Here is a 22,725-nt window from a genome sequence, read left to right as displayed (position 1 = left end):
GAGAATTATTATTATTATTGGTTTTTTAATATTATGTAAAATGGCTTGTCCGTATAAATAAATAAATAAATATAGCATACCATGGGTAAAAATTCAATGGTTCATGAGTTAATGGGAGATATTTAATTGAATTAATATGAAAAAGAAATACATGACAATGCATGTTAATTAAATTCATTCATTTCAATTCAGAAAGACTATTGAAGTCAAATATAATTATCAAAATAAATTTGTTACTTGAAATCGTAACATACAAACTTCAACCCTAAGTATATGTATAGGTATCATTAAATAATAGGATCCTTGAATTATTTCCGAAAAACGTATTTTTTATTAGTATTTCAGATTCAATTTCGAAACATATCTAGTACCTCGAACACTTATATTCAAAGAATTTTGTATTTGGGTATTTTTTATTCGGTTTCTTTTACATCTTTGTCGACGATTACATGTTTTTTGCAATATTCTAAGTTATTTGGGAAAAGAACTTTTATGGAAATGATTAATTTCTAAAAAAAAAACAAAAATAACAGAAACAATTTTCCCTATGTTATAAGTAAAATTCGATCCATTCTTTCACGATTTCCTTAAAAAATTTCTTGTTTTATTTTCGAATCTGTACGCATCTCTACTATCTTGAAGTAAAATTTAACCATAAGAGACATTAGAATAAGGTGAATAGGATAATACAGGTTCTCTGATCTTGTCTGATAATTAACTAATTATTCATTAACCGTTTCGTCTAAATGAAAAATATATTACTTATTCGATACATTGCTTGTTTTTTCATCCTTGTCCACAAATTATCATATTCTCGCAAAAATTCCCTTTATTTCGAATGTGCACGATAAAAATCAGTGGGGTACGATAAAATACGATAATTTTAAACACGCGGTACGATATTTTAGGCTTGTCGACCTGGCAACGCTGGGGAGCATGCACACTATCCGCCGTGCAGTTGCGACGTCGTAACTGCCAGCATACGGTCGTTTTTTGTTAGCATGTCCCTCTAGGCCGCAACTGTGCCGCAGTCGTACATGCGATCTCTCAGTACTCTATTGGCCTGCGCACACATACGACGTTTGTCGTGAGTTCGCACAATGGCAGAGGCAGAGAGGGAATTGGATATTGAGCTCTTCATTGAAGAAATTAAGCAATATCCAGAAATATGGAATGTGGGTGATGAAAATTACCACGATAGGACTAAGAAGAGAGCAGCATGGACAAATATCTGTTGTTTGTTCAGCGATAATTTTGAACAGAAGGATGACAGGGATAGAAACGAAATTCGTAAGTACAATTCATGTATATTTTCAAAATGTATCGATAATATAATATTGGTTTTAACTAGCATAGTATAAAAATATTATGTGAAAAAAGTCAAATAACTTAAATATATTTGTTTTGCCAAGGAACACTGTCAACCTCAGATACAAAATAATCTGCTAGCTCATTTCTAGCTTGAATTGCTTGATTCGGTCCTCTTTGTGTCGTCCTCGTTGAACGATATCAATGATACCTTCGTAACCTTCCACACTCAATGCTTCATGAATATTGATTCCATCTCTAGCTCTTACAAAATTATGAAGGGAACAGCAAGTTTTGATAAGAAGAATGGCCAAATCTAAATTAACATTTATAGGTTTCTGGAAAATTTTCCATTTATTAGAATTATTAGATAGTATTCCAAAAGTACTTTCGACATTTCTTCGGGCACGTGACAATCTATAATTGAATATCCTTTTTTTTTCTGACAAAACTTTGCTTCTGAATGGCCTCATAATATTTGGTGAGAGGGAAAAAGCCTCATCGCCAATAAAAGTATAAGGCATCCTTGTTGCAGTACCTGGGGTAGGATTCTGTAACTTTCGTTATCATAGCAAACGAAAGCGATAACGTTAGGAAGCGAAGCTAAGCGGAGCGAATGCGGTATTCTGTAAGCGTCTTTTTCTTTATCGTTTCATTATCTTTACGCTTTTAGTTTCGTTGTCGGAGCTTACCGACTTTACACGAAGGAACATTGGCAACGTTGCAAATAAGTAGATATTTGAGCCACTGCAGGATTCTGCAGGTTTTTCATTGAAAAACAAAATGTAATTGTGGATGACGTTATTTATTATATTTTTGAGAATATTGTTTTATTTTTCATGCACTCCAGGAATTAAATTAGAAGTTTTTATCCCTAATTTCAAGGACTAAAATGGTAACGCTATGCTCAGGCTACAAACTTTTTGCCACCTTAGTCCCTACGTTTATAATATACTATTATTATCAGTTAAACATCAATTATAATGACTATTCCCCTGAAAAAATTCCATCGAATCAATTAATGCATATAATACAAATCCCTTAGTAACTGACGAATATTTCTAAATATTCTGACTACATGAAAATACTGGTTAATATTTACTTAGCTGTTATATGAAATGTATTTTTATTTTTGTAAGTAACTTCAGAGTAATTGTCAGTAGACTTGGTGGCAATATTTCAAATATATACATGTTTATGTTTCCACTGAACAATAACTTTGAAATAATTTAGAATCAATAAAAGAATGATATAAGGTTTGTTCCTTGTGTCTGCACTAAATACATTATTGTACACTAGTGTAGATCGTGTAACATAACTCAGTGATTTCTGGTCTAAACTACACTCATTTGATGTTCTGTGACTAAGCTTAACGATAGCGTCAAATGATTGTGAAGAGATAAAAGGTACACTTAAAATTTCATGCGAACACAACAAACAGATCTATAGATATTTGGGGTAGAAATACAATTAGACATGGAAAAATAATTTATTTTATTTATATACCTATACAATCATGAATTGTCTCTTTTTTTCATTTGTTCCACTAAGCTTAAATTCGATTCCGCCAGAAGTTTAATGCTCTCTGCCAGTGATCCAATGTGTTTCGAAATTTCTTTCATGGCTTGCAAGCTTTCTACATGTAGATTTTGCAAACTTCTTATATTTTTTGGTGGTTTTTTTTTTCCATTGTCCTATTTTTCTTGACGATTTTTTTTGGCCCATCCTCCAATAATTCTCTTTTCTCGCCACAACCACTCATCAATAGAGGCATAAGTGGCGGTGGCGATAATGAAATATTTTCCTTCTCTTCATTTGAAGAAGTTGTCGGTATTTCTTCTTGGACCTACGATAAAAGAGGTTAAATATTTGGTATATGAATCAGTAACAAAGGATGAATGAAATATGGATCTAATGGCACAAAAAATATATGGATTTGCCTTTTTTTACTCACAATTCCTCTTTCAACCTCTGTTACACCTATAACAGCTATTGTGCCTATTATGGCCAGTAGTCTCAACTCATTCTCATTCAGTACACATGAAGGTCCACCTCCACCTGTTTGAGACAACCCCTTTTTGATGGATGCTGCCTTCCCTTTAACTTTGGACCTCCAATCCGCAACAGCCTAAAACAAAGTTCGAACATTAATAAAATTGGTAGCAAAATCAACATCTGTATAACATTCGTTATTATAATATGTTTACATACCTTTTGCCATTTTGCTACAGGTTTATTTTGGTAACCCATACTATTCGATGTAGTCACTATTTCAGCCCATTTTTCTTCATATGTCTTCCTGCCATTAATTCCTTGAAATTTTTTCGTTAATATTTCTGGATTAACTTCGGCGAAATCCAGAAATGTTGACCACTGCAGCGGATTGGTTTCTGCTCTTTTCTCTGAATCCATTCTGCAAATTCAAATAAGAAATAATGTATAACCAGAGTATAACAGCAATTGTTATGCTATTGATTGTAGTGTTCACAAAATATATTGTTTAAAATTTACCTTCAGAGCTTGATGCTATTCTTAATTATCACAAAAAACAAATTTTAAGCACTCGAAGAAAATCTGACTGGAACCTCGTTCAATAGAGAAAAGCACTTGAAGATATTTCGAAATTAAAAAGGAACCTTATCTATCGAATCAATTGGGTACTCCACTTTCACGCATAAAAGTTGTCCTACTCCATCGTTCATAACTTTCATAACGCAATTTTTCAATAATTAATAGAATGAATTTCAAACTTAATATTAAGAATTGTGATATTGTGAAGCAAAACATTCAAAATTATAACCTCGAAATCGAAATCATTCAAGTGTCATAATATGACGCTTAAGACTTGGTCACGTGGTAAAAGTAAACCAATCAAAAACGTCGTCGGACTTTTCGTAATGAGAACGAACCCTAAAATTTTTCGTTATCGTCATGAGGTCGTTCTTTGCTTCGGCAAACACGACTATTGCCGAATCCCTTTACAGAATACCGAACCGAGCAAAACTGTCGTTTCGTCACGTTTTCGCTTCGCTTTGGCGTTACAGAATCCCACCACTGGTAGAGGTTGTGGTCTTGGAATATTCAATGTATTTTCTTCGAGCTTTCTGTTGAAAGAAGACCGTTGAAATATAGTCAGATTCCTTTCCAAATTCTCCAACATCGATGTATATGAAGTTGTAATTTGAATCTGCAATTGCCAATAAAACAATGGAAAAAAATGCTTATAATTATAAAAGAGAGACCCGCTCATTTTTGGTTTTCTAAGTCTGACATGCTTCCCGTCAATAGCTCCCAAGCAATTTGGAAACTGGCAGTATTGTTGAAAACCATCAGCAACCGTTTTCCACCGTTCTTCCGTAAACTCGGGAAAGGATTCTGGTAGTAAACATTCCCAAATAGCCATGCAAACTTTTCTTAAAATTTTTCCGATTGTTGTATGCCCTAATCTGTATGTCAAATGTAGATCAATCTGATCGCATCCACTACCCAAGTATCTGCAACAAAAAAGGAGAATATACTCGCATAAATTATTCAACATGTTTGAAAAAAAATTTGCTTATTTTCATATCTATTATACATATATTCATTTTTTTTTCAGGCAACAAATTGATTAAAAAGTGGAGGAATATAAGAGACAGCTATTCCAGAAATATAAAAAGAAGCACCAAGTCTGGACAGGCAGCTGACGTAAACAAAAAATATATTTATGCTAGGCAGTTATCCTTCCTTGGATCTAGTGGGGCCTCAACTGAAACCCAGTCTAGCTTAGCTCAAGAAGATGACAATCAATCTGAAGAAACGGTGGAATCAGAGGCGTCAGATAGTCCAAAATACGATCGAAGGAGTTCACTGAAACGTAAAAGAAACGCGGAGTCCGCGTTGATAGACTTCATGACGCAGCCTATGCCTACGCCGCCTCCAGTTTCAGAACCTGATCCGGACAGATCGTTTTTCGAAAGTGTCCTTCCTTCAATCAGAAACTTTGACGAGGACCAAAAAATTGAATTTCGCTGTGAAGTATTGAAAATAATCAAACGAATGAGGAATATACATCAAAATGAGGAAAAACCGCAATTCATAACTGAGTGTATTAGTCTATGACTTCCGGCAAACACAGAAAGAAACTAGAGTTGTAGAGAAAGGTTATTGTCTCAAACCCCAACATGCAAATTTTCAGGGTGTATGGTATGTCCATTATATTTCCAATTAATTAATAAGGTCCTGAATTATAATTTTTGCTGGTGACTCTGAGATTTATCTCTCCTCATATGCTAATTTTCAAAATATGTGTATAAACGAAAATATTCCCAATATAAGATTAATGTTTACTATTGAAACGTTGTTTTTTTCTACCTTCTTGTTATAAATTCCAGTATGTACAGTGGTTTCTAGCAGCCATTCCCAAATAAGATACAAGTAGTTCAACGATATCTCTCATTTCTCAGTTGAGAATAAATCAACTTTTTATACTTCCATCCTTTAGCTCTTATCGTAATTATTCAATTTTTTTCCGATCTAATTAATTGAAATTTCATAATTATAATTAATTACTACCGGAATACACTCGCCTACAATTTTCCATCCATTCCTGAGAACGATGATTAACAATTTTTGCTTATTGAGAAATTATTCAATTTTGTAGTACAATTTTTCTCAAATCAGTCATCGATAATTATTATTCATGTTTCCTGAGAAACTTTATGGTTTTTAGTAACTTCGGGAAAACTTTTGAGTTAGTGTTGACGAAATCCCACGTTTGTCGATTCCTCGTAGATCTTGGGAATTAGCTATGATTCATGATTTTTTATGGCCGGAATTGGAAGATTTTTTCTTTCATTTTTTTTCTTATTTTCTATTTCTTTTGTTCTTTATCATTTTCAACAAGACGGCGCTACTCGTCACACAAGCAACGAAAGAATCGCAATTTTGCAAGAAAAAATTCCTCGTTTTCCATCGTTAATGACATACCTTCCTCTTCAAAATGAAATGAACATCCATCGATCTCTCTCAAAATATACTCGTTTATTTTAATAGCTGAATGAAACTTCTAATTGCAAATCCCTTCATCTAATTGAAAATTATCCTACTGTTAAGCAACTAAACTTTCAGGGATACGGAAAGGAGACATAGGTAATTTACTCCAAAAATGACTCATAATCTTATTCGTGTGTCAACCAATTATAAATAACCTCTGGACTGTTTTGGAGACGAAATTTGTGCATATTTGATCTCGAGAATATTTTCGATAAAATAGAGCTATTAGGTAGGTACCACGTTGAATATTAAATAGCTGCTTCAGAGGGCGAAATCAATCAAACGATTTATTTTGAATTACAAAATCGGCCTTCGTCAGTTGCAACTTCTAAAATACACTGCACAACAAAATTAACGCACATTATGGAAATGTCAAATTTATTCTACAAATGAAGGTGTTCTCAATGTTAATTTTTTTAATCAGAATTATGCATGCATATGTTATCCACTTTCAACGTTTTTCATCAATACAAATGTTTTTTCCCAGCAGGAATAAAAAAAGATGAGATTATCAGATTTTGAATATATTGGCTCCATTCTGAAATCAGTTGTTCTCGATCAATTCTAGTGATCAATAGTTTTTCTTTCGTTTGATTTTCTACACTCGATCGCTATGCAACGCGAAACACGCAATTTGACCCAAGAGGAATGTGCCCAAGCGGTAGTTTTGCGAGAAGAAGGGTGGACATACAAAAGAATTGCAGAAAGGTTTGGAGTTTCCCATACAAGTGTGTCCAGAATGTTGCAGCGATTCAGGGAGACAGGTATAAATGTCCGAAGACTAGGACAGGGTAGACCACGGGTAACAACTGCCATTCAAGAACGTTACTTCACGCAAAAAAATCTATTCTCAAATTGAGTGAATAATATTTGGTTGAAGTATATGATAGATTCATATATAAGCAAGATTATAATAAATTTGGGTCAAGTATACTTTATTCTCCAAATTTAAATATACCAAGTATTCCAAATAAGTATATGATATTCTTGAATTTAATAAAGTCGGTATTATTGGTCCAAAGAAAATTCTTATATTTGCTTTGAGTAAATGACTATACTTGAAATGAGTGGTTGATAAATTTCGTTTGAATTATAATATTTTCAAGACAAGATATTGAATTCCTCAATTTCAATCATTTCTTCGTTTGAAGGTAGTGAATCATATACTCGAATGAAAGAATTGATATACTCAAACCAAAATTAAGTTAGTGTTAGAAAAAGTATGTAATATAGTAAATTCAAAATTAATTTTATGGTTGTTCCGAAGAAACAGTAAACTTACTTGAAAGGAATATTAATTTCAAATCAATTCTTTGAAATAATTTGAAAGAATAATAAATAAAATACAGCATATATTATAAAAAACGAATTTATTTCTCAAATCATCATGAAATAAATAAAAACCAACAAATAAACAATATCAACATTGGAAAAAAAATGTATTACATTTATACAAATACATCAGGATAAAACATTGTACTATACAAAGGATTAAAGGAACATAGTTATCTCCTAAAGAATAAATTATTTAGGTGGAGAGAATTCGAGATACATTCTTAAAAGTTCATCTACATCTATACAACAATTTGGAAACTTTTCGGCTATAATAGATTTTCCCCTGATATCAAAAACAAGTTGGGCTTGGCGGTTTGATTCCTCGGTGTTGCTCTATTTTTCTGTTCTTGAATGATTTGTCCAATATCACTTGAGATCTGCAAAGAAAGAAGAAATTTGTGATTAATAAATTTTATCGTGGAATTTTCCGAATGAAAAATACTACCTGGTGCTGAAGAATTATTCCAAAATTGTATCTCACTCATATCGATAGATATCTATTGATTTGCATTTTCATCAGCAAATGATAACGTAACTCCCAATTGTTCATGAACAATTTCCATATTCTGCAAAAAAATCAAATTCAATTAACATTCATCAATTATGAACCGTAAGTTGTATTCAAAAAGTGCATTAATATTTCGAAAATAATTAGAAATCTCTAGAAAATCTTTATAACAGACCCTATTAAATATTAACGCATTTGTTCTGAAAAAGTAAGAATTTTGTTGAAAATATAAATTCAAAAATACCTAGTCCTCAAAGAAATAATACAAAGTTATCAAGCTGAATTACAATAGTAAAAAACACCAAGAGCATCATGAAAAGGAAAATGAAATCCGAATTAATGAAAAAAAATTAAATGAGTTGAAATTATTTCTCAATAAAAACTTACCTTGAAATGTTCCAATCAGACACTCCATGTATCCCTAATTCCTAATTAAATTTTGCTTTTTGCAGTATGTATTCAGTATCTAACACTTATAACACAATCAAAACTTCCGTAGACCGATCAGTCCTATCACCTAAATGAGACTGAAGGGGATCGAAAGAGATATTTTCTAATGCAAACTGCACAGAGGGCGCATTTTAGTATATCTTCGAATTATATTCTTCAATCTAGTGGATGAAAGCATTTATATACTTGTATTACGATAAATACTGCCAACAGGTGGATAAGAACGTTTTCATTGGCGCGGCATATCAAACGAGTCGAATCATGTTGACGAAGATGCAGGGAAAAGAACTCGTGTTTTAGTATATTTCGGTACAATATACTCAGATCTAGTACATGCAAATATAATTCAGATTATGAATGGTTTATTCTGAACTGGATAATTTGAATTTTACAAAAATCAAATTTTGTCACTCATCTTATTCAAAACGAAATCCGTGATCAAAATATTTTTTTTTTATTTAAATATTTCACTCATCAAGTACTTGGGTCATTGGACACCTCTCAAAGGAATTATATTTTGTAAAATACATTTATATCCATTAAATAATTTTTGGCTTATTCTATATCACACATATAACGTAAACTGTTAACGATTATTCCCATGTTGTGTCGGTCACGAGAACCTTGCTATCTGGGGTAATCCCAGGTGTTTGATTGCTAGTAGGTATACCTCATCCATTTTTGAATTTTGAAACGAAAGTTATTTCAAAAGACTGGTCAAAATTCAAATAAGATGAAAAATGTGTTTTTCTTATCATTTTTTAGGTTCATGATTGCTCACCAAAATCAATTTCACTTATATTTTTATGTATTATTAACACATCTCAAAAAATCACATAACTTACCTCAATCAATATGGTATCGCTATGACAATTTTTAGCGTCAGAAACTAGATGTATTGTGAAACGGTATATTAACAAATTATCTAGTATGGCCTTTATTGAGTTGGTTAGCTACAATGAACATAAAAAGAAAAAGAAAATTCATATAATCTGCTAATTCAATCACAGGGTGGAGTTCAGATGAATTATTCACTCCCCTTCTAACACTCAAACCCTAATATTTAAATATTTAAATGAAATATGTCTCACTTTGACGAAATTTTGTCCACAAAATTTCATATTTTCATTTATTATGATTAGTCTCGAACATGAAAAATGAGCAAATAGGTCTCCAATTCATCTTTGTGACTTGAGCATATTCTAATTACAACTAAAATGTATCTCTCGCAATAATTATAATGTGTAAACCAATTCTTCAAAAATATAATTTGGAATGAGTATATTTCAATTTTCATAATGAGTAAATGATATCTTCGAAGTCGAAATATCGTATGTTCAAACAAAATGTAGCCGTATTCTTGAATCAATAAATTTATTCCTTCATTTTGAATACATCATTTACTTGTATGGAGTATTATATATTTCTATGAAGTATATGTATTCGGTATTCTATTTAATCATTCCAAGTATACCAAATTTCTTACTTTACTTTTTCCGATTCAATATATACTTGGATCAAGTTTAATATTTCAAGAATATCCTGTTTCTTGATTTGAGAATAGATTTTTTTCCGTGTTGAGAGTTTCTTCGTTGAGACAACGGGTTGCAACCGCTCGCCTCCTTCAAAATCTGCTTGAGCAAACTCATGGGATGCAAATTAGCACTCAGACCATAAGAAATCACCTCAGAGAATAGTGATTTAAGGCCTCGTGTCGCGGCAAGAGGCCCAGCTCTTACCCCAGCCCATCGATGGGCGCGTTTGGATTTTGCGAGAGAGCATATCCATTGGGAAGAGGCTGATTGGGAAAGAGTTCTCTTCACAGATGAGTCTAGATTCTGCATCTACCATTGTGATCGACGTTCCCTTGTATAAAGACGTCCACTTGAAAGATATGCTCAGTGCAATTTCCTGAATACTACTGGTTTCGGGGGAGGATCGATTATGGTATGGGGTGGAATATCTTTGACTGCTCGCACAGACCTAGTGGTCGTTGATAAAGGAGCTATGCATTGGTGAAAATTTCATTTTTATGGACGATAATGCCAGACCCCATCGTGCGCGCATCGTTCAGGAGTACCTTGAAGAGGTTGAAGTCTCTCGAATGGAACGGCCAGCAAGAAGTCCAGATCTCAATCTGATTGAGCAGGTTTGGGACAACCTCAATAGAAGGCTGAGAAGTTCAGAAAATCATCCAGCTACTCTTAATGACTTAGGAATCCAACTCAGAGAAATCTGGAAAGGATTAGATCAAAACATTTTAAGATCACTCATTTTGAGTATGAACCGTCGTTGCCGAGCTGTAATTAACGCAAGGGGTGGAAATACCAAGTATTAAATCACTTATTAGCATTCCAGTATTTTGAAAATTTTTTATTTCTCTTCTTTCACATAAGATTCGGTGAAATCCTGAATTTTTCTTCCATTTAATGTGTCTTGTTTCGTTCAAAACCTTCCCGAGAGAACATACAAAATAAGTTATAAAGTCAATGTAGAGTTAACTTTCATTGAAATTGAGATTTTCAGAATGTGCGTTAATTTTTTTGCGCAGTGTAGAAGCAGGCAAAGCATTTTTTTTTCGCTACGTTTTTCCGAACGCGGCCTCCTATCGATTTCCTCGCTGTCGCGTGAATGAGAACGGATGAGATGGCTGTCACGTGACTCGGTTTTAATTGCTATGCAGAAATATCTGATTCATGTTTTGCTCGTGTCCTTGTCCGGAGGTGTTTGTAGTATATTTTGAAGATTTGCAGGATCAACAGCTGTTCCTCCCGACTGTGCAATTGTGTAAATGGTTTCAAAATTGTTTTGGTTCATTATTTTCTTTAATAAACCTGGAATCTTTTTAGGAACAAAAAATTACAACTCTTTCATCAACTCCAACAAAATCCTGTTCATCTACGCATTTTCTGAAAATTAATCGACTCGAGATAAAAAAAGAAACATAAGTGAATATAATTTCAGGGGTTTCTTCAATATAAGACGCTACACTTTCTGGATAGGGATTCATCAAGCCAAGTAGCTTGACATTTTAACCAACTTCTTGACTTGAAAATAAAGCTCTTGAAAAATTACATAATTGAGCTTGGCTTAACTTGATTTGAATATTTATTGCTTGACTTGATATCAAGCTTCTTGATATTACTGGAGCTTGATATGAAAGTGTCGCACGGCATATAGTCCTGCAATCTCTTGCGCGCTTAGACTGAATAAGGGGATTTCTCGAGCGCCGAGAGACTGAAGCATCCGCCAATGTGACTTTATTAATAGTTTTCTATGAAATCTATTATTAGATTTTGGTAGTTTCAGAAATATCTCTCCAAACTTGTCCAAAATGGCCAAGGATTTCTTATGAACGCCAGCATCTTCAGTTCCTGTTGAAAGACAATTTTCCAGAGCTGCTCTTACGATTACAAAAACCCACAAAGGATTAGGCGACAAATCCATAATGTGCCTCATGTGTCTTAGATCCTGGATGGAAAATTATGACATCGAACTGAGCCTGCTGGTTTCTCAATATTAAGTAACTTTATTATTTTTCGGTTTTTTTTATACAATAAGTTTAATAAATAAAAGTGTTTTTTGCAAGGTTCCTTCTCATTTTACCATTATTTTATTGATGTGACACTAGCAAAATAAAACTGCTAAAAATCAAGTTGCTTGATATGATTCAAGTACTTAATAAATAAATCCTTGACTTGAGATTGAAAAACTACTACTTGTATTGGCTCGAGCTTATGTTCGTCAAGAGGTGTATTACAAAGTACATTTAATTCATTTATGTAACCAATGCAATGGCTTAAATCAGAATCAGAAAATAAATTGAAAAAAGTGCATAATACAATGATTACCAGAAACTGAAATAAAGAAGAAAACCCCTTCAAAGCAAAACCAAAAATGCATTAATATTCGGTGTGCCCTCCCCTGTTCTGTAGTGAAGTATTTACGCGCCTGTGCATGGAAACAATTAAGGAGTTGATAGTATCCATTGGGATGTTGTTCCATTGCCCTTGGGTCGCGAATGTAAGTTCCTAGAGGGTACTAGAAGGATTTATTCTGTTTGAGATTACTCGTTCAACAAAATCCCACATGTGCTCAATGGGATTCGTGTCTGGCAAGTTTGCTGGCCACGGTAATTTTTGAATATTCGCAATGTCTAATGCATTTTGTACTCTTCTCGTGCGATGGAGCATACCGTTGTCATCCATAAAAATGAAAATGGATAGAATTTCAAGTCGGATAGGATAAATAATTGGTACCATAATATCTATCCCCTGTCAAAGTGTCTAGAATGGGGATAAGCTGCGTACGACGACCATGCCTTATGACTTTCCAAAGCATTACTGATCCTCTTTGGTATGAAACGACTTCTCTGGCAAAAGGTAGTCTTTCGTGTTGGCCTGACCCTCTCCAAACTCTGTGTAGCCGACTATCACTAACTAAACCAATTCTGGTTTCGTCCGAAAAAAGAACATTTCGCCACTGACCCAAAAGCTAGTATCTGTGTTCCGGTGCCCACTGTAGATGAGCGGCTGTTTGTCTGGGAAGTAACCTGGGCATTCTTAATGGCCTCCTGGTTCGCAAACTGGCTCTAGCAGTCTCCGCTGTATTGTGGTACTGGAAATTAAGCGACCAAACGTTCTTCTTAAATTAGTTCGGACAGCTGACACTGTTATGGTTTGATTCCGAAGTACATATCCTGATGCTAGATACCTATCTTCTTTTGCATTATTTACCATATGACTCCCAGTTCCACGTCTCCAGTGAATACTACTAGTTTCCTGTGGCAAATGCACTATTCGGATAACTGAAGTGCGGGAAATCCCTAGTCTATCCAAGGTTTGATGATTCGACAGACCCCCATCATTAGATTTAGATTTAATTAAGGAGGTTACGTTTCACTGCAACTTAATGGTCTATTGTGTCCCCCATCAGAGCTATTCTCTCGATAATTAACGTGATCTACAGTTCGCCTTCCAGTTACAGAGTTCTGATGAACTCTTATACCTGGGATGACTTCAAGGAGGCTAATTCCTCACTTCTATAAGTTTTGCGTTGGCTAGCGATGGCGAGGCATTCCGTCATCAGGTGATCCGGAGTTTCTTCCTTTTCCCAACAGAATCTGCACTCGTCATTTTCTGTTAGACCCATTCTCATGAGGTGTTTCCTAAGGCGGCAATACCCTGTGAAGAATCCAGTGAGGAGGTGTAGCATATTCTTACTAAGATCCAGATACTTCTTGGATCTTTTAGAGTCAAAGTTTCGAAGAAACTTTTTGGAGTGATCCAGACCAGGATGATTCCGCCAGAGTTTTTCTCTTTCGGTTACCTCTTTTTCCTGAAACTCTTTCTTGTAGGTGTATTCGTCTACAAACCCTCATCATGGAAAGCCACTATTTCTTGCTTTATTGAATAGAAACATTCTCTTGCCAGGATGCCAGGCAACGTAAAATTAGAAGAAAATCAACAGTGTCGCCGAGAGTGCTTGTACAGCCCCCATTAGAGATGGAAAAAAAGTAAGTAAGAACATAGGGATGAAAGTAATAGTATTGCACTCCTCTCCAAATTCTACATTTTGATTGGAACACCAACAAAACAAAAATCTGAATCATCAGAGAAGCCTCTCCGAAAATTCGTTAATAGTCGGCAACTTACATGAAAGGCTTGATGAGTTATAATGTAAACAACTTGAAAAAGGGGAATTGACAGCTACCCTTCAAAATTTCAGGGTAACTGGAATAATAAACAAATATTCGACTGGGATAATCATGAGTTGAATGCGGCATCTTTGAGGATTTTCGACAATAATATAAATTTTCGGTATTCTGTTATTGTTTCTCAACAGTATTTGTATTCAGTAGCAGGGAATTTCTCCACATGTGAATTTTATTATGGTATTGGTTGTCCGCATATCCAGATAATGTTTGTTGAACCAATATCAACTATAAAGAACTCTAGAGGATGAGAAGGGGACAGAAAACTATCGATATATGTATATTGTATCGATATTTTCTGACTCTAACGACATGTATCGATATATGTAAGAGTAGAAATATCGATATTACAATATATCGAAATATCGATATTTTCACTGCCATGACCTTGGGGTTTATGAAAAAAACAAAGAATTAATATTAATATTTTACTGAAACCAGTATTTGTCCGGTATGGACATCCGAAGCACTTTCTGCTCGATGTGTTTCCTTGTCAATCTCCTTCTATTATCTGGTACTGCTAAATTCACAGCTGACTCTCAATGACTAGACTGAAGGAGCTTGCCATAATAAATATTTCAAAACTACTTCTGAAAGAACTAGCGTGACATAGGTATTGAAAATTTTATTGTATCAGACTTTCTCTCCATTAATGTTTGGTCCAGATATTGCTTGAGTTCATTGGGGATGGGGCCAGAACTAACAGGTCCAAAGTATTCAATAATGTCTGCTCCAGATAGAAGACATATTAACTTCTTCTGTGTCGATTTCATTCATTCATTTATTGGATTTATTTGGAGAACTTTGGTCTCTATGATTTTATTCTAAACGAATTTCACTTCTCATTTTCGATATACCATTTGGAAATGCCATTGGAGAGGAGAAATGGATTCTTTTGAACCGCGGATCCAAAATGGTAGCTACAAAGAGAAAAGTATTCTTCTCTGATGGAGCTAGTTTCTTTTGGATTTTTTAGTTGAGCCCTAGTATACTATGGTTGAGCCATTCTTTTGTAGATATGACGCCAATATTTTCGACCAAAAGAAGGTAGGTATAGAAGGTACAATATGTATCATAATGCGAAATATCAAATTTGATACTCTTAAATAAATATCGAATATCGAAAGTACCGGAATTGAAAATATCGACCAGTTTCTGAAAAAATATCGATGTTTCCAAATAAACCGTGTTGCCATTATGACCATTTCAAATTGTTAATATAATTTGTATTGGAAAACCCAATACAATGTTGTATTTTTGTTAATTCATCCAGAGAAATTTTTTATAGAAAAGTAGGATAAAATACCTGATGTTTTTTTTCAACAATACATGTATTCCCGAATAAAAAAACATTCGACTGATGCTCAAATTGTAAAGGTTCATAGTCATTCTATCATAATTTAGTGACAAACTTACGAAACAACTTTCTTTCCTTTTATCAATTTAACATATAATATTCTATTCCAGTTATTATAATAGGGAATTATTTGAACATATATATGTCCTCAGGAGGTATATTCTTTTGATAGTTAAGTTTTAACCGCCTATTCCTGAATATAAATAAATACATAAATATTGAGGAAGAGAATCGACTGTTATTCGGTATTCCTAATATTTTTCATCCTTGAACTTCTAGATAACTCAATGTATTTTTATGGAAATATTTGAAGGAATCATTAATATTCGCCAGTTCTCAGAATCGATATCTAAAACGTAGTTTAATAATTCGGTAACATAAATTGCCCTCTAGGAGTCTACTGCTTTCGGTGTTGTATTCGAGGAGGAAAAGTCTGGACCTCTGCCAAGTTTAGTGTGAACTTCGGTTCCATCTAAAAATCGATCTCTGAAGCACATTTTACTGGATATTTGAAAAAATATTACATTTCAACGGGTACTTGAAGTAAACATCGGTAGATACCAAAGGCGTAGAAATAAGGGGGGTACTGGAGGTAATTACCCTTCCCCCAAGATTTTCAAAATATAAAATTTCAGAATTTTCGCAAAGACGAAAAATGAAAATTTTTCCATAAAATGAATCAATAATCATTTTACTTTCCTTTGAAATCGACACGGCAGTAAGAAATCGAACTCTTTTACGGTTTATGAGTTTATTATCGCTTTCAAGATGAGTACTTTTATTGCACTACTTACTTACGTCTATGCCCGAGGTTTATTATTTTCCTTTATCAATTCGCTTTGTCCGCGATGCCTCTTATTTGCCATCTGTCATTTTTGCATTCGTCATCGGGGTACACTTACCTGTTCTTTTCGGTTTTTTGTATCATTCACATCACAAAATTTCAATACATACTGTAATTATCAAAGGACTGAACTGAGTCATCGAAAAATTGTCTGAGCTGTGTTATACAATTATTTGTGTTCAAATTGCAATTTGTTTGTGGAAACATCAGTATTGAATAAATTATATCTAAACGGTGTTAAATAGGAGGTACAAATGGAAATGACAGATTTCTCGGATCATTTTAAGAATAAGTCTTATAACATGGGTCCGACAACGCTTTCTTCTTGAGATACCGTTGTTAAACTTTAAGTTTTTTTCTCATAGCAACCTTTCCTTCACGAGATATTCCACTTGAATCGGCATAGATATTCCAATTTTAAATTTTCATCTCGTGAAATTCTTATTTTGTATGCAAATCTACAGGGTGATATTTTTTCTGGAAGGGTACTCGCTTTTTCCCTCCAGAACTATTTTTTGGTGAAGCACTGGTAATTTAGAAAAATGTGAAAAGAAACTCTGGTCTAGTACTACTCTTTTTTGGTTTGTTTTAGTTTTGTCGTATCTGCTATCGATTTCGAGCAAAAAAAATCAAATAGCTCTGTAGTTACCTTCAGGAAAATCCAAGTTATTATAAACATACTGTTAGTAAGCTGCAATGAATGAATTAATTATAAGTTTTGGTACTTATTTACCCATTCTGTAGCGAAGATCAATATAGCTCCAACAAACTGATATAAGCATCAAGCATCACTAAAAAGTACGACTATACAAGAAACACCCTGTATTTCGAAAACAAGGCGTTTGCGGGCTCATGTTCATGGGACTTTTTTTTCTTAAAATTATCCAAGGAATCTCCCATTTTCTTTCGTAACTCCATTTCAAGAAAACCCAGTATAAGGTAAGAACAATCGAATTGGTAAAAAAAAACATTTTTTGAGCAATTTGGTTCAACGAAAGAAAATTTTTTTTGATTGGCTTCTTCAGGTTACATTTCGAATTTTGCTTATATTGAAATAATTGTTGAAATTACTTTGTTTTATTTTATTTATAATAACTTTCTATAGATTGAGGACCGAATCCATTAAATACCTAATATTTCAACAGATACAACCGAGCTGACATTGACAGGTTTTAGTTTGAGAAGCCTGCTACCTGGGCATCTGTCAGTTTTGAAGCTGTAATCTTTTGACATTTGACAAGTAAAAACTACGCCATTGTTAAAAATTGAACGATACATGGTTCAAGAACAACTGAAAATATTGCTTTTGTAGCCCTGTAGTGTAGACGAAAACCCAGGTTTGTCGATTCCTCGTCGATCTTGGGAATTAGGCATTTTTTATGACCGAAATTGGGAGATATTTAGCCATATTCTGTAACTTCAAATCGAATAGGTAGAGATGGTTTGGATCGAATATAAATGCACCAGAGTCCAGAATCGTTTCGAAATGGTATTCTATAACTTCATAGATAGAAGAAGAATACCAAATTTGGACGAGATAGAAGTGAAACATTCCGATTTCTCGGATTACGAATTACGATCCGATTCGTTCTTTTCTATTACAGTTACAGAATAGGGCCTAGTGTATGGATGACATTTATTTTCAACAAAACTATCCTTTGTGCCATACAAACAACGAAATAATCGCAATTTTACAAGAAATGTTTCCTGGCAGCCTCTGAGATCTTGTCACCTGTAGACTTTTTCCTTTGGAGCCACGTTAAAGATAAAGTCTATGCCAATGATCCAAAATCGATTCAAGACCTAAAAGATGGAATTCATGAAGTTGTCGAGTTGGTCATAAAAAAATTTCATGAAAAGGATATGGCAATCTTAGCCGAGGCGGGCATTCGGCTGATATTGTTTTCCATCGTTAAAGGTATACATTCCTATTTGCAATGAATAAAATATTCATTGAATTCTCTTGTTCAATCAAAATGAAATCTCATATTGGAAAACCCTAGATATAGAACAGTTTTATGTTTCTTGCAAAATTCCATATTGGTTGCTTCGTCAGAATCACAAAAATTCAAGCAGAATATCGAACATAAATGAGGAAAGCATTGACGTGAAGTCGAGATCTTTTCAGAGTATGTTCATTTATGCGCCAATTGCATCGTTAGAGACCACATGTACATATATACAGCCAAGTGGTCTGGATGCATGGACGAACGAACAATCAAAAACTGCCGACTTCTCGTCTCTGCTTTCTTCATTTTCCGTTGTTGTTCGCAATGAACAGACTAAAGTTTGTGCGAAAAAAATAGTACCTAAAAGTGTAAAAAGTTAAAAAAATAAATAAACTATAGGGGAGCTTCGCTAATTCTGGAGGTTTCAGAGAATTCATTATTAGCATTATCTAACTGATGTCAGAATAAGGTAATATGATTTTGCAAGAGTTATGTGACTTTGGCAATCGATGATGTCAATTTTGATAGGCGTTATATTGACTGTCGATATTAGAGTGGATTTGAATTACAATTAATTGTCAACACATTTTCTGAAAACCTTTTAGTTCAAAATGTAATCGTATTGTCTCAACTTGGTTTAATCTGTGAATTTAATTCAGCTATCACTGAACGAGCAAACGATATCTTAAATTAATTAGTTTCATGTGTACCTAGGTATTCCATCAACAAAATTGTGTAGTAGATTATCCTCTTCTAAAAGTTGACAAAAACGGTTATTTAGGAACATTTCATCTAGAGTAACTTCCTCATGAAAAAGAGTAGTTTTCCAATTTTTTTGCTGATTATACACCTATGTCGATTTTAAAAATCCTCAGGTGGATTTCGAATACAATTGCTTAAAATTCAGATATTTACATGTTCGTTTAGAGATTCGTATGAAATTTTTAATTTTAAGTTCAATTGAAGAAATATTGGTCAGCAATTATCTTTATGATCTCTATTAATTTGGAAAACCAGTCGAATTAGCCAATTTTTTTTTTACCAGTTTTTCCATAAATTATTTTCCATGCCTATGATCGATGATTTTTTTCGACGATATATTTGAATAACCTTAAAAATACCATTGATGGTTTACTCCTTAATTTTGCTCAATAACAGTGCCATAAAATCCAACGACCACCCGCTAACGTGAAACACACTGTACATATACATTGCATATATGTGCATACATAATACCGCGCATGAAATTATAGAGTCATTGAACCATTCCGAAGCCCTTGTCACTTTTGAATGGAATGCGAAAATCAATGAAATAATATTCTTCATGAAGAAATACTTCTCTGTAATGCAAAATTCAAGTTAGTAGATATTCATCATTTAATCATTTTACAACATATTTATTAATATTATATTAACAATATTAGTTTTATGGAGAATCCTAGGAAATGGCGAATTATTTTAATGATCCTGAAGAGGTAGGTAATATAGTAAGTTTCAAGTGGGTATAATATGATAAGAGATAACCAAAAATAAATTATCTGAACTAAAATAGAGGTCGAGTATGACTTTCTACGCGTGATATGCTTATTTGTCTTGAACTTTGTCACTAATTACAACGTATAATGAATGTTATGAAATTTTTTGATCTTGAGGAGTAAGTAAAAGCTTATTGTGTAAGATTTTATAAAATTATTCGTGGCTTCTATAGATATGACTTAGTCACTTCACTTAGTAAACCATTATACATACAAAATCAGATTTTAATTTCTTTTTGTAGTCATGATGAAGGAATTCCACATCAGCCGATTCCACAAAACTTAGATCGAACTTATTGATCGAGCAACAGTGATTCCAGAAAAGATATCAATTTTTCATAAGAATAATAACGTATAAAACAGATTCTCCAAACTCTCATGAACATTGGTCAACAGCTACTTTACTCATTTTCAAATTTTATATATTTGTATGCGAAAAAACATCAACTCAACTGATTTTCTGACTGATTTTTATATACCTATATTTTGTAGAATATTTCTCTGAAGTTATATCAGAAAGTCAGACGGACCAAAACTTAGTCAGACGCTTCAAAGCTCTACGAAAAAAACATGTCCCTATATAAGTTACCTATACAAGATCTGTACTCTGTACTCTTATCAGTAAAAAATGTAGCCTGATCAAGCTACATTGTGGCAAAACAATTGTTGCTAACAATTAAAAAGTTCAGTGAAAATTATTTTGTTTTATTTCATCTCAGCCTCATAAGTACCGAATCCATTAAATATGACCTTAAATTTTCAAATGGGTGATTTCTATAAATGAATATTTTAGAATATCACTCTGAAGTCATATCGAAAGCGTCGGACGCTTTCCATAATGGAACAAAACATTAGTTGACTGATGAATTCGTGACCACAAAAACGACGGACTGGAAAATTTTGTTGTAAATCTAAAATAAAATCTGAAAAATATCATTGAAGTCCAATTATAATTGATTTCCTCTCATGATAGAACAAATTCCAAAATGAAAGAAAAAGTACACTGTAAACGAAAGCAAAGAATACCAATGTTGAAAAGCAGTGTAGATTAGGTGTTACGAATATCATTGTTTGAAAACTGAACTAAGTGACTAACAACTAATCAATAAATTCATTACTCAGATTTCACACGGACGTATAATATTTATTCAAACAGTTTTTGATTTGGTATTTTTATCTTATCTTAAACAATATCATTCAATTATTATGCATTACTACCTATGGTTAATAATCCTTATCTTGGAAGTAGGTACCTACCAAACGATAAATGGAATTCTACAGAATATCATATAATCAAATATTCGGACGAATATATTAATCAAATCAGGAGATACAGTCTGAGCAATTAGAAAGAAAAACATCAGAATTCTAAATGAATGAAAAATACATACATATTTATATTTTTACCGTTTCTTCAACATAGGTATCCTATCTTTATTTTCTTGAGAATCAGCATATATCTATCGTCCTTTTCCAACTCACTTGGATATTACACGGTAACAGTTGGACATATGTGGATTAAAACTCGTTAAATATAGCTGGAAAACGTAGTGAAATTGAATATAGATTTTATATTAAGCTTTTCAACAACAAAAAGATATGGAACTGAAAAAAAAGTAGTATGGGCCTCTGTTTATTTACAAAATACAGGGCACCAAGCAATCGAATACTGAAAAGAGATGAATGATAGCGATTAGAGAGAGAGCGGGCATTACGTGGCACAGAAGGGAGCGAGTAGAACTTTTTCATCTCCGTTGTACTATGCTTCCTCCCCTTCCAACTAAAAATGGACTGTTCCAGACCTGTTTTCGTTCTGCTTCTACAACCGAGCTAACCAAGATGTCGGCAATGCTATAGCCAACTACGATATTATAGAAATTCTACTTTGACTGTGAAAAATCCCCTATCTAAAACGGAAACTTTATAGTTTAGAACGGGAAATTTGACAGATTATGGAATATGGTGAATTTGTGTTTGTGTGGTTGCCGTACGCTGTGTGTGAGTTGAAAGTTGCAAAATAACCACGTTCCACGACTAAAAACACGTTCTGCACGCGAAAAATCTGTGATATTCGTGAATTTATTATGTGCTAGTTTTAGTTTTAAAACGTTGCTCGATCTTGGTCGGATTTCGTTTTTTTAGAAAAATGTTTTTCGTATATCCTTGAGGACGGTTCCCTGGTGTTTTCGTGTAGTTTTTGAAATTGCGAAACGAAATAAATGTGGCTGCTTTCCGCTGCATAGTTCTGGAAATGAAAGGCGAATGATTGAAAAAGTGCGTAAATGTCTATGCTATGGAAATACACTCAATGAGAATTGAACATGCAGTTCAAAATAATGCTATGTCATACGCTCAAAGACAACAGCAGAACCATAGGTAAGTTTGTTGTCATTTCTACCAGTTTTTTTAGTTACACGAAATACGAATATTTAATTGAAAAATAATATACGGACATACAGGTTTCAAATTCATAATATATAAACATAAAGAAGAATAAAACGCAGGAAACGTCTTTCGGAAACTCAATAATTTTGTACAGCTGTTGTTGATTTACCGTTCATTTTATTTCGAGTACCTTTTTCCCTATAGATTTATTGGTGCATTTCTGAATGTAATGAGAAAGACCACCTACTTGTGCAGCATACTACGCATTTTAAGGATCTAAATATTTCGTAGTTTTTTTCTTCATGAA

General features: G+C 33.5%; 3 protein-coding genes across 7 annotated transcripts in view; 2 read left to right on the top strand and 1 right to left on the bottom strand.

The window, feature by feature from the left end:
* The first annotated feature begins 699 nt into the window (after positions 1-699).
* LOC123676691 lies at positions 700-6,046 on the top strand. The gene is made up of 2 exons (XM_045612815.1): positions 700-1,290; positions 4,907-6,046. The coding sequence occupies exons 1-2, from the start codon at positions 1,101-1,103 to the stop codon at positions 5,407-5,409; spliced, it is 693 nt and encodes a 230-aa protein (XP_045468771.1). The 5' UTR covers positions 700-1,100; the 3' UTR covers positions 5,410-6,046.
* On the bottom strand, positions 2,784-21,682 carry LOC123676692. 2 transcript variants are annotated; one of them, XM_045612816.1, is made up of 4 exons: positions 21,425-21,682; positions 3,520-4,802; positions 3,263-3,436; positions 2,784-3,154 (listed from the first exon to the last, which is right to left on the bottom strand). In XM_045612816.1, exons 2-4 carry the CDS (start codon positions 3,718-3,720, stop codon positions 2,969-2,971), a joined length of 561 nt encoding a protein of 186 aa, XP_045468772.1. In that variant the 5' UTR covers positions 3,721-4,802; positions 21,425-21,682; the 3' UTR covers positions 2,784-2,968. The 2 variants fall into 2 exon arrangements, with proteins under 2 accessions (XP_045468772.1, XP_045468773.1); XM_045612817.1 differs by having other exon boundaries at positions 21,441-21,682.
* Positions 21,683-21,840: 158 nt separating this feature from the next.
* LOC123676690 overlaps positions 21,841-22,725 on the top strand; it is a 129,497-nt gene continuing 128,612 nt past the window's right edge. For 2 of the 4 annotated variants that reach the window (XM_045612813.1, XM_045612812.1), the window contains exon 1: positions 21,841-22,409. In XM_045612813.1, coding sequence (XP_045468769.1) covers positions 22,327-22,409 — 83 coding nt within the window. In that variant the 5' untranslated portion in view covers positions 21,841-22,326. The remainder of the gene's footprint in view (positions 22,410-22,725) is intronic. The other 2 variants (XM_045612810.1, XM_045612809.1) reach the window with 1 other exon arrangement.

Source organism: Harmonia axyridis, chromosome 3 (assembly GCF_914767665.1).
Source record: "Harmonia axyridis chromosome 3, icHarAxyr1.1, whole genome shotgun sequence".
NCBI classification, from domain to species: Eukaryota; Metazoa; Arthropoda; class Insecta; order Coleoptera; family Coccinellidae; genus Harmonia; species Harmonia axyridis.
Note: the sequence above shows the minus strand (reverse complement) of the source record. Positions and strands in the feature narration are given on the sequence as shown.

Bases quoted from the DNA above. Each gene is read 5' to 3' on its own strand.
- LOC123676691 (XM_045612815.1), top strand. From the start codon at position 1,101: ATGGCAGAGGCAGAGAGGGAATTGGATATTGAGCTCTTCATTGAAGAA. The intron at 1,291-4,906 runs GTAAGTACAATT...TTTTTTTTTCAG, and splicing joins CAGGGATAGAAACGAAATTC to GCAACAAATTGATTAAAAAG.
- LOC123676692 (XM_045612816.1), bottom strand. From the start codon at position 3,720: ATGGATTCAGAGAAAAGAGCAGAAACCAATCCGCTGCAGTGGTCAACA. The intron at 3,437-3,519 runs GTATGTAAACAT...ACTTTGTTTTAG, and splicing joins CTGTAGCAAAATGGCAAAAG to GCTGTTGCGGATTGGAGGTC. The intron at 3,155-3,262 runs GTGAGTAAAAAA...CTTTTATCGTAG, and splicing joins CAGAGGTTGAAAGAGGAATT to GTCCAAGAAGAAATACCGAC.